Source organism: Melanostigma gelatinosum, assembly GCF_949748355.1.
Source record: "Melanostigma gelatinosum genome assembly, chromosome: 4".
Taxonomy (NCBI): domain Eukaryota; kingdom Metazoa; phylum Chordata; class Actinopteri; order Perciformes; family Zoarcidae; genus Melanostigma; species Melanostigma gelatinosum.
This window is the reverse complement of record NC_136637.1, coordinates 25,371,637-25,384,495: the sequence shown is the minus strand read 5'-3', so window position 1 is coordinate 25,384,495 and position 12,859 is coordinate 25,371,637. Positions and strand designations below refer to the sequence as shown.

Below are 12,859 nucleotides of genomic sequence, written 5' to 3'. Positions count from 1 at the left end.
TAAATATTGGTTTAATTTGACAGAAAAAGCTTGATACTTGAGAGTACAAACCCCAGTGAATCCAAGAAGAAAACATTGCGGTGGGGAGCGCATAAAATCCCGCCACAGACCACAAAGAAAAGAGCAGATAAACATCAGTGAGATAGACATAATGCACGGGGCAAAGGATGCTCTGCAGGAATGGTAATGAGAAGCAGAAGCACGACATGAACTCAGCAGGCATGCTGGCTATGGCCACAAATGAATGTGCTGCAAAAATATCGAAGAAGCAAAATACTCTCTACAAAATACTCTCTACCACTTAATGTTCAAACCTGAAGAAGCCTGCGTGTTCCTTTTCATGCTGGCAGCTTCTTCACTGATTATGCAGCAAGATAAGAAGTATTTGTGCAATATAGTCCAGTTCCCCCCCCCCCCACACACACATCCTGCTTTGTGATATCATCCTGATATCCGCTCTGACTCGGGGGGGTCAGACCTTCTCAGTTGGAGGTCTCTGTGCTGCAGCTACACATACATTCAGTGCAAACCTGTCTCTGTCTGCGCTAATGACGCCCCGTATTAGTGGATGGTTCCTAGTTGTGTCGATGTCTGAATCAGATGAGCTGGAGAGCAGTTCAAGAGCTAATTGTGTACAAAATAACACAATTTCAGATGTATGGAGAGGACTGCCAAACATAAACAGATGTCAGGTGTAGAGACAACGGAGACATGCGGCGCAGGCCTAATGGTTTACATCCCATCACAATACAAGTGTGTATTATTTTAGCATCGTTTTAATTTCATAAATCTGTATCTGTGTATGCTAGAGCGAATTATGAGATAAGAAAGGTTCAAATGTGTTCACATAAAACGTTATAGTCATCTGATGTAGTTGATCTACGGTCAGCTATAATGGATTCTACAATGCGGAGGTCAGGCTGCAGTAACGACGCCTTACGCGGGGGAGATGCAGACTGCAACTGCTTTTAATCCGTAGGAGCATTTGAGTGGGACACCAGATTGTTTATGTAGTCCATTGAAAGCGAGCTGGCACAAGTGTGTGTGTGTGTGTGTGTGTGTGTTCAGAGGGAGGCGGATGAGCTCAGCTTACGATCCATCTGTCCCCGTTTCCCCACAACTCAACATGATGGCAGACAGTGAGGAGAGGCCGGGACAGACCTGAGTCCTTTGGTACTGGTTTAATTAAAACGCATCATTTGAGCCTTTTAGGCACAGATGATAATAAGCCCATCCCAAAACACGACAACTCTACAGAGGAAGGACATTAAAAAAAAACAAAGAAAAAAAAAAAAAAAACACACACACGGCAATTAAAGGACTCATAAGCCAATTATTCAGCCGAGCCGTTCTTGGATGTGTCTCGTGCAGCCCCGTGAGGCCGTCCACTGCCGGCAGGTCATCATTCAGAGTGCCAGGACTGAATGAGACACACGGTTACATTGACTTCAGGAGAAAAGTCCGTTGTCTTGCAGCATAGAGCACATCTTCGCTGTAAAACGATACCTAGATGAAGGAAACACCTGTTTTTGTTTTTTTAAAGAACCAAAGAGACTATTATTAATTTATGATTATGTTTTATTAACTTCTCAGATATCGCAAAAAAAAAAAAAAAAACCTGACAATCTTCAAAGGCTAAAAATGAGTCAGTAAAATAAACAATCGCTAACATTTTGTGACACCAGAAATCCAAAGATTTGAATAAAAGCGCTTCATTTGTCAGCTTGAAGCTCCCCTTTAATCATTCCACACTTGTGTTCCCCTAAACACGTCCTAACGCACAGCTTTGCTGTAGTTGTACTCCTCCACAAATGATAAATTATAAACACCTTGAACAAAAAAAATAATAACTAAAACCCACAGCTTGGTAAATGATGCTGCTCAAACTCAGTTGCTGCATATTTGAAATCAAATAGAATACGACAAAACAATTATTGAGCAATATGACAAATGGTCACATTTTTGTATCCAAGTGTCCTGTGTAGTGGAAAAAGACTGGACCAACCACAGAGATGAATAATACACATTCTGATAAAAGAACTTAAAATTTGAACATTTTTGCCTTTGGTTACGAAGATACCAACATAAACAGCAGGTACACGGAGAAAAGCCCTGAAGAAAAGTTACACTTTGGTTCATATGTACACAAGAAAACCCCCAAAAAAAGTCATCATCTCAGCTTTCAACTCAGAAGTTTAAAAGGTACAACACTCATGTTCATGTAAATCAGATTCTTTAAGCTATACATTTGAACTTTTCATATCATTTCGGCTTTGTGAGTGTTGCACCTTTAAGACGGACTCTTCAGTCTGCGCTTTTGTCACCAACAGAGTGCAGTGAATCTAACGGACACAAGTTATCTTACGAGTCATCCCAAACACGAACCAGACAGCCAGCTGATAGAATTCTAAAGCGGCTCCTTTTTGTACACGCATCAGAAAAGACGACGGGACAATTTACCGTGTACTAGTTAGTGATATCCCCCGAAATAATCAGCGCAAAAAGAACAATCACGAAGGGAACACAACATGCTCGAGACAGTTTGCAACAGTTACAAAAGTCACACCAGCAGCTAGAAAAGATCCGTTGACCACTGTCAATTCTGTGTAAAACCAACAGTGTGACATACAGACAGATGTTATCGGCAGTTCATGTAAAGGCTGTAAACCAGCTGTTGGTACCTGTGGCACAGAACAGTATAGCGGAGTAGCTTTGTTGGGAGTGTAAATGTAGCCAAAACGCTGTTTCTCAGAAGAGCTTCTTACTGCACTGCATCTCATTGTGATGAAACATCTGGTCCTGTGCGTATCAGTGTATAAGAGCAGGAAGGATTTCCATCAAACACTAGATTTCAAGGTGACGTCACTTCTCAGATTGACAGACCTGCCCCTCAAGATGGGAGTGGGTGAGACGGCCTTCAGAGATAGAAACGGTCTGGAGGTAGAACACAGAGGCCTGTTTTAACGTTAGCGTTGCTTCTCCGTTCCAGACACTGAGGGAAGCACAGCTGTGACCTACTGGTGTGAGACATAAACGACACGAGCAAGACTAAAACAAATCGGACAGACTCTGACGTTCCACTAGATGACAGAGCTGGAGGTATAGTTTTTTTCGGAGGCTCTTGAACTTCTTTATGACAGCCAATCAAACGCTGTTTCGGTCTGTACCTCAGTTTTAGGATCATAGTTTGCTTCATTACCTGCAGGTACAAACAGATCTCACACACACACACACACACACACACACACACTGCATGAACGTGTCCCCAGAAATCTGAAGAGATTTCGCTGACTGCATATGAAACAAAAAAAGGACACAAACAAATGTGGAATACACTTACCCGAATGTCTAAAAGAGGGTTACCTGAGCAAAATGTTCAGTACTGTGAAAAACAGAATTAAGCATGTATGTCTCTAGTGCATACATGAGGCGATAAGATATTATGAACACCGTTCAATATAATGCAGTCCAACGCCACACAGCTAATAACTACAAAATGACAATATAGTTTGATCAACCCTTCGAAACAGGGTTTATTGTCAGGCTTTAAATTGGATTACATTAACTTGTACAGGGGTCACTAATAGAAACTGTAGAAAACTTAGTTACAAACCTGTTTGCAGTTCAAACGGGTGTTAAGAAAACAACAAAAATTAAATTAAGCTTTTTTTAGGGCGTTTTTGTGTTTCCAACGCTTCCACGTTATCCATTTAACTTGGGTTAACAGTAAAAATCACACAAACTATGAGTAGGCTGGAAAAACAGATTTTCCATGTGGACCACAACATCATTTACTGATCAGTTTGTTGTTGTGTTAAATCTCCTTTTAATCATTTCAAGGCTTTTTCCCCCTCCTGTCCATATTATTGCACCGTATAGGAATAGGTGTAGTAATAACGTAACTGCAAAAAAACAAACTGTGGAAATGCAGTTTGTGACGAGGTCTTCCACACACTTCTGTTTATGAACGCACTTCTTTCCACGGCCCATTAACGGCGCGCAGTGCCCCGGAAACAAAGCTCGACAGTACGTGAAGCGTTACAGCCGCGGTACGGGACGGTTTAGATGACTCTTGTACAAAATGGTAATGGTGACGATGATGATGATGAGGAGGAGGATCCGGGCGGTGGCGGTCAGGCGTGCTGCACCGCCAACTCCTGTCCTATGAAGCGGCGCAGGCGCTCCAGATACTGGCTGTACAGTTCAATGTCGTTGTGCCCCGCCCCCTCCACCCAGAGAGGCTCCACAGCTTTGGGGCAGCGCTCGAACAGAGCCAGGCCGTGGGAGAAGTCGATGACCTCGTCCTCCGTCCCGTGGATGATGAGCACCGGGGACACGATTTTGGACACTTTCTCAATGCTAAAAAAAAGAGCAAGAGGCGGAGGCGGGGGCGGGGGGGGGGTGGGGGAGAGGTGAAAAGAAGCGAGATTTTAAAAGAAAGTGATGATTGACGTACAATATTAGTCAGCCGCCCTCGTAAAAGAGCTCTTCAAAGCAGATTTCACAGGCCAGTGATGGACAGTTGGCCTCATAAATCACTGTAGATCAGATCATAAAAGAGAGGGTCAGTGCGCCGGCGGATTAAACATGAATATATTTCATGCATCAATTTTGCCTGAGCTGCTACAGTAAATTGTTATTGGCTATAAAACGTGTTTATTGCTTTGAAACAACCGCGATAGCTTCTAGTCATTATCAAAAACGGTATCACGTGCAGACATCTTGCCTTATTGCCTGTGTGCACATCATTTGCACATTTTATCATCAGTGTTGACCCGCTCGTCTCTTTAGAACAGGTTTGACTCTTGTGGACAGTAAACAAGACAAACATGAGTCTTAAGATTTATAGATTTCATCTCTAGAAATCAACATATTTTGCATAATGCGGTATAAACTACAATTATCACGAGGCGGGTGTGTGCCTCCGCCAACCTGTCAAATCCAGCTTAAATCCACGTCTGTCCAAAATTTGTTCATGAGGTATCGAGTTCATGAGAAAGGGGACGGACGGACAACCCAAAAACAGGCAGAAGCATTAAAACAGACGACAAAACACACAATGGCCGAATCTTAAAATGATAATAAAGTCCTTCCGTGGAATATTTACATAGAAAGGCCAGCTGCCCACTCTGAACACTTTCTCAGCTCACTACACACACACACACACACACACAGCGAGGCATCCCCTGGTTTCCTCCCACCTCTGCTCCTCACCCACGTGGACCATCTGGGACCAGACTCCGCGTTAAGGCCGGTGTTGGTCGGATATTGACCTCCGTCAGACGCGGCCACTAGAACTAAACCGACAACGAGCACAGAAGGGATAGCGCCTCCCTAATGATAGCTTTTCTCGCCGTTGTTTCTGTCCTGCCAAAGGAGCTTATTTCGGTGGCCAAGATTTAAAAATAAAAACACAGTAACAACACATTACAGTGAACACAAATGTGGGACGCCACAGCTCTTCAAAGGGAGAATGAAGCCATAAAACGAACAATGCCAAAAAGGACTGAATCTCACAACCAAGTTGTTGTTCGTGTTAAACGATGGTTTCATTGTTACTGCTTATTAATACCAAATGCTTCCTCTTTAATGACGAAGCCTTCACATTCTGAGCTGCAGATCTAACTTAAAGGACGCCTTTTTCAAAATTCATTCATGTTATTCTAATGGTCTAAGACGCTGAAAAATAGAATTAAAGATGAACAACTCTCTCCCAAATTCTAAAACTAGTGACTAAAATGCAAATGTGTGATGGTAAAGATGTTATAGATGACACTTAAAGCACATTTCCTGTTTCAGAACTGAGAACACGACACTAGAATCAATCTCATTTGGGTATAAATGAGAAAACAAACGTCCTGTGGGTCCGTAAAATCAGTCTATAGAGCAGCTCCAGACGTTATACATGATGTCGCCACAGGTTTAGAACTTATTTTAAGTCTTAATCTAGGGCGGTGTTCCCCTTTAACACCGTCTTTAACTTCAATTAGGTTGTAAAGATGTGGGACTTAGACTTTATTACCTGAACGTTAACAGGCTGCTAGTCCCACACCGTTGTTAAAAGTTAAAGATAAACTACGACCGCACTCATGGAAGGAAGGTCACGTTCGGTCGCTGTACAGTGAGATCACTTCTGTAAGATCACACAGTCCTTCTCTGAAGTATGACAGTGTTTGGATGGCCTGCTCACATCTATGAAAATAAAACCAAGAAAAGACACCAACGCTGACATGACGGCACCGGAGCTGCTCTTTCAGCGCAGATGTTTGTCTTGGATTAGAAGCACTTTCAGTGCAAACAGCAATTACACTTTTCTGTTGGCCGATCTGTAATTATGTGGCAATGCCAACCGGCAGCAAAGTAGTCTGTGTAATCTGTGTGTGTGTGTGTGTGTGTGTTGAAATGAACACCTTATTTCAGGATTTTATGGTGCAGAGAACGAGGCTGAGGGGAGAATAAAGACTTTGTCGTAGAAAGATTTCTTTGACAAAAGTGTTATCGTTACAGCCGACTATTAACTTAATGCCACATATCACGCGTGTCAACTTAAATCATACCGTGCGACCGACAAACGCACGTAAAGAGCGAAACGAAATATAGAGACTTACTTGGGGAACGCGTCGAAGCAATACGTTTTCTTCGTGTCGGGAAAGGCCACTCTCATGCCAGACGTCAGCGGTGAGTGAAGCACCACGGCAGCGCACTCGTACCGCGACGCCAGGTCCACAGTGGGTACTGTACCGATGCTCTGTCCATACAGGATGATGTTCTCCGGGCTGATGCCATACCTGCTCAAAGATACAGAGAGAGATGTATAGATGTAGTGCAGGTTATGGACGTTGTGCCTTGTAGCAAATACAGCAGTAACAGATACACAGATATTGTTTTTTTTTTAATTGATTTTAGTCTAAGGTGGCTCCTATAAATACACAATGAAGAAAAACTGTTTACCTGCAGGTAGAGTATTGGGGAACATCCAATGAAAACTAAATTGTTTTTAATAAATATGCTGAAGTTTTATGGCCAAGAGTGACAGCTACACCCAAAAGTGAATTCACCGAACCAACCCTTTGTCAACGCTCCGTGGTGTCATGTCTGCCTTGAGGCTACAGCCGCATTAAGGCAGCTCCGCTTTCACGAATGAGACACTTTATCACATCGCATCATCCTTGAGAGACACCTCCTCCAGCACTCTCTTCCTTCATCCGTCCATCGCGCTCTCTTTTTTTATTCCCACGGCATCAATTCACTCTCTACTCTTTTCATCTCAGCTCTGTCCTGATCACAACCTCGGCCACCGTGATATATATATATATTTTTTTAGGACATACAACAGTGGTTTCCCTAAGAATGCAGCGATACTTGAACCCATCCATACATGTAACATGGCTCCTAATCGAAAGTACACGTCCCGTCTCAGCAGAGCAATCCACCGTATAATAACTCATCCATAAAAAGGACGCATATGGCCCAATTATATCATAACGTACCGCGTGCGCAGGGCGTGCCAGGCTGCATCGATGTCTGCGTAGAGGTTCTTCTCGGAGGGCTTGCCAGTGCTGGCGCCGTAGCCTGAGTAGTCGTAGGAGAAGATGTTGCAGTTGATGCGAGTGCCGAGGCCGATGTAGAAACTGCTCATCTGGCCCAGGTCGACCGCGTTACCGTGGGAGAAGAGCACTGTGAATCTGACGGGACATGCACGCAGAAGACGGGGTTAGTAGATGGGCCCACAATGCCTGACAAGTACTTTAGTTCGTCGAAAACATGAGCAGGATATAGACACGGAGTTGACATTTTTACAGGACTCGACAAACACCACTAGAAACACATGAAAACATCTTTAGTTGAAGTGGGTATGTTGAAATCATACGTATAAACACTGGAGATTCTACCGGACTTCACTTGAAGCACAAAGAGCGACATGAAGGATGAACATTAAAAGACAAAACAAACTAAAACACAGTCCGGGTAACTCGACACTGAATCAAAGCATAAGCACCATGTCAGGGTCCACACAGCGAGGTTACTTTGGCTCCGCGGCCAACGTGTCGCATGCTGGAGGATCGGTTTACCTCCCTTGACAAATGACTCTAACTTCTAGACATTTGGCACAACCTGAGAAGGAGGGTATCCACTATAAAAGCTGGCTATCTAGCCCTCGCCTGTTATGCTCCCTTGAGGAATCGGATACTTTTTCTTTTCCTCTGTAGTTTTGTTTATGAACCCATACAGCCCGTGGCTTTTTGCCCGTGTGGCCTTTCCCCTCGGAATGCGGCCCAACAAAGACTCCGCCATATCGGGTCTGGTTTGGATTCATTGGTGTGTAATACAAGATTGCCATTAATACAAGACTCACAGACTGTAACACAAGCCTGTCCATGTCTTTTTAATTGATTTAGTAAATTAATCAGCAGCAGCGCACGGCGACAGGATGGACATAAAACTGAAGTTGAATACTTTTACAGTCCATCGTAACGTTCAACGTCTGCTGCTAAATGTGATCACGTCTCGTAAAACGATCTACCGATTAATTCAACGCCGGAAAGAAAGCCATATTGCTGAAAATGTTTTTGTCTCGGACTCACTGAAAACTAACATCTTGTGACTGATCGTGACACGTTTTTTTTTTATTATGATCATTATCATGAAGCAGAATTAGTGTCCCGGTTTATTTTCAGTTGCAGCGTTCGAGCATGACAGCAGCTGACAGGAAGTAAACACGGAGCCAAGCTGTGCAGTTCCATTGGAAATGTGCTCAAACGAAGCGTTTCAGACAGAGGGCGAGTACAGGTATATTCAGACAGACAGTCTGAGAGACAGCATGAGCACTTTGAACATTAAAGTAGACATGCACTAGTAGAATCCCATAATACTGGCATGAACCTGGACATGAGCAAAATATGCATCAGACAATCTTTGAGTCAGCTGGGAGACGAGTAAAAGAAGTAGACCTGAGTGTGTGTCACACTTCTCAGTCTGCAGTCTGCAGTCAGTCTGTAAACACACAAACTACTACCGTTACCACGCGGCCTCACAAGGTAGGTAAACCTTACAAAAAGGACCTACCTGGCGTTGGGAACACAGCGAAGGTACATGCAGCCGACTCTGTTGCCTCGGCTGGATCTCGTGAGGAACACCTCCGTCGTGTCCAGCTCTCTCTGCGAGTACTGGAACTCTGCCCGCTCCGTCAGGTGGAGCTTCCATCTGCCCTCCACAGCCCCTCCGCTCCCAGCAACTGATGCACCGCTCCGCACGCTGGATGTCCCCGTGGCCCCTGGTGCTGCTGCTGCTGGTGTTGTTGCTCCTGTTGCTGCAGGGCCAGCCTCTGGCTCTGGGTCTGGGAGGAAGGCGTACGTGGGCTCGGGGGGCAGGAAGGCGAGCTTGGCCGCGATGCGACCGGGACACGGCGGGCAGCAGAAAAGGCAGCAGAGCTCGCTGAGAGAGAGGCCATTCATCCTTCACTGTGCAGGAGGGAGACAAGAGGATCACTGTGCTAATGGAGCCACATCATCCCAGTGTCAACACAATGAGATACTTATTACAATGTCATGTACAAGGCATTCAGTCAAAGGTGGCTACAATGATGAGGACAATGTATCTACAACAGCTTATCTGTAAAACGTTAACATAGTATGTTATGAATATTACCTAGATTTGGATAATCTATGAATCCATTTAATGATGTATCAGGGTGTAATAACATTTAATGTTTGCATCATATATGTCTCATACAGGTTTCTCATGTTTGATTTATTTAAATGTGTTATTTGCATACATATATGTCTGAAAACATGCGTGTCACAATTTCCTGAGCTCAATGTGAAAATGTTTGTTTTTGGCGAAGACCCTCAAACATTTTGTTAACTGTCACATAATACAAAGAAATGCAGCAAACCCTCACAACTGAGAGGCTGGAACAGATGAATGTTGAGAATTTCTCTTTGAGAAATGACAAACAAATAATCAATTATCAATCAAGAAGTGCTGATTATTAATTTTTTGCCAACTAACAATTGATAATAGTTTCATCTCTAACTTTCTGGATGTTGGTACTTTAAATAGAGTGATAGCGCTCTAGTACACCATAGGACTATAACTCAATTAGCAAGACATTTATAAAAACAATCATTGACTGCAACACCACATGACATCACCACAAACATACAATGGAGTGGTCTCGTGTGACGTCACAGTTTAGCTGTCGGCCATGTTGGAGTACACACAAAGCCACTGGCATGCACGGCTGAGTCGCATAACCTATCGGTGGTGAACTTTTGTGCTGTCTTTGGTTGTGGCAGCAGAGCTGATAGAGACAAGAAATCATTCTTTCCTTTGCCAGCGGTCATTAAACATCAAGGAAATGACACGAGGGAGCTATCCAAGCGACGTCGCGAGAAATGGCTGTCACGGATCTCTCGAGATATAAAGGAATAGAATTTGGCGTACACTAGAGTATGTGCGGATCACTTTATAAGTGGTCAGTGATTTTATTTACAAATTCGTTTGTTAACAGTATTTAATAAAGGAAATATAAATTAAACTTTTACATGAGAAGGTTACCGAAGCTTCATCGGCCCGTGACAGCAGTCGGTGCCAGAGACGTGTCGAGCGTGTACAACAGGCGAAACACAGAGATGCAGCCTCAGCATTGCTTGATATGAGTTTAACGTCAGATCATATATATATGTATGTATATATATATATGTGTGGGGGGGGGATGAAGTTAGGAGTTAGTTGAAAGTGAATTCCTACACACACGCACACAATGACGTGCATGTACAATGTAAACAAACACACGTGTCTGTTTGCGCGGAGTAAACATTGAATATTGCTAAATATCTGACCAGATCTGTATATATTTACTCTTCCAATGACGAGATGAGAATTCCCGACGACCGTTGCTTTGACGTCTCGGACCCATCCACTGACAAACTGATTATAAGCGTCGAGCCCTTTGTAGCACTCCAGCTCGTATTTTGTGTAAGGACTGGGGGTGTTCACGAGATACGCGTAGATGTTGGCGTAGTTTACCGATGGAAGATAAGTAGGATCGGCACTGAAACCATCTGCACTCATCGTATAGGGATCCAAGTTACCAATAACCTTCAATTTGGCCAGGTAGCGAACCTTTGATGCACTATCCAGTGATTCAAAGTATGGTATTTTCGCCGCACTTCCTTGCTTACGCGCCGCCATGTAGGTTCTGTATGTACTCCAACATGGCCGACCGACCTCGTAACTAAGGAGATCGTGACGTCGGTGAGACCACTCCATACATATGTATGACTATGACAGGAGACCTACCTGTTGAGCTGAGGAGCTTAGTCTAAGTTAAAAGTAAGTTGTGTTGAAACAAAGGAAGAGTTCAGTCAACTTCAAACGCAGGATACTGCCTGTAAAGTGCCCAGTCAGCAGAAGGAGGCAAAAAGTAGTGGAGCCGAACGGCAGACAGGAAGTGTTATTTACAAAGTATCTGCTGTGTTGTCTGAGTGGTGACTGAAGTCCAGAGCACATCCATTTTGTCCACTTTGTTGAGATGTCGACGAGTCACTTCAGATACAATTTTCTGTTTCCCAAACGTGCCCTGTATATTTTTAGGAAAAACGACAACTTCTGACTCGTCTTTGACGGCGAGGAACTAGCGTTTACAACGTGATCTACAAAGTGACAAAAACAATTTACAATTACAATACAGCCCAAATTTCCTCACGTGAATGTGTGATGTATCAAGAATAACTAGAGGTCTTATATTACCGGAGAAAGCAGCTGCTCGTCTGCGCCTACCAGCTAACGCTACGATGGCTTAAGCTAGCAAGAAGACATAAACACGGCTACTCGGTTAAAAAACGACGGTCAATCGTGGACATCCGGAGCAAAAACGCCGTTAATACACAGGTTCCGACGTGTGCGCGTTTCACCGTGAATCCATTCTGAACGGTGCTGGAGTCTCCTCTGAATTTATGGATGGCGTCTTGTCATTTAAATTAGTCCATGTACGTGCGGTGTTTTCCTTCTTCTCCGCTGTTTCACCGCATCCGGAAGCGGGCAGCTGACCGGATGTTACGTCAGGAGTTTCCATTGGACAATTAAGGGAAGCTCGTTATCAGCGTGGGTAACATGCTGTAAAAGATGACAGAATTGAACTTAATTGTTCTTTGAAGAAAATAAGGGTAAAAAGCACAGTATCTATTGTGTCTGCAGTGCGTATATATCATCACAATAAATTAGTATTAATGACTAAAATGATTCATTCAAGTTGGTGGGACCTTTTTACAATAAATGTATTAATTTTTAACAAAGAACAAGACGTATCACTATGTATCATTGTGTTGGCAACTGTGATAAAATAATACCTGACGGGAATACATGACTTGCCCCCTCCCCTTCGAAAGAACACCCACAACTGTACTGTTTGCGAGAACAACTCATTGACATAATGCATTCCCTAGTCCCCCTTATGCTAACCTTAACCATCACAACTAAAGGTCTAACCCCAAACCTTATTCTAACCTGAATCTTAAAACCAAGTCTGAACCCTCAAACAATTCTCTGAAGAAGTGAGGACCGGTCAAATGTCCTCTCTTTCCAAAAATGTCCTCACTCCCGGGTCTAAAACTGTAAGTGGTCCTCACAAAGATAGATGTACAAGTACACACACAAACACGGGGACTTTTCCTGCCAGTTTCTAAGCAAGAGGCTTTGCTAGCACAAAAAAAACAAAAACACCTTTACTACCTATTACAGAGAACTGCAAATGTCAGCTTTTCAACTTTTGTTGATGTAGCCCACCCATGGTCATAAGAAATAGGTCATCCTGTTACAGGCCCTGCACACTCCAACACAGGGGTTTGCTGTTATT

The 12,859-nt window shown here is 43.6% G+C and overlaps 1 protein-coding gene across 1 annotated transcript; it reads right to left on the bottom strand.

The window, feature by feature from the left end:
- Positions 1-1,275: 1,275 nt before the first annotated feature.
- abhd17ab (abhydrolase domain containing 17A, depalmitoylase b) lies at positions 1,276-11,999 on the bottom strand. Its single transcript, XM_079267578.1, has 6 exons — positions 11,755-11,999; positions 11,305-11,657; positions 9,067-9,461; positions 7,491-7,685; positions 6,609-6,788; positions 1,276-4,359 (listed from the first exon to the last, which is right to left on the bottom strand). The coding sequence occupies exons 3-6, from the start codon at positions 9,453-9,455 to the stop codon at positions 4,134-4,136; spliced, it is 990 nt and encodes a 329-aa protein (XP_079123704.1). The 5' UTR covers positions 9,456-9,461; positions 11,305-11,657; positions 11,755-11,999; the 3' UTR covers positions 1,276-4,133.
- Positions 12,000-12,859: the final 860 nt, after the last annotated feature.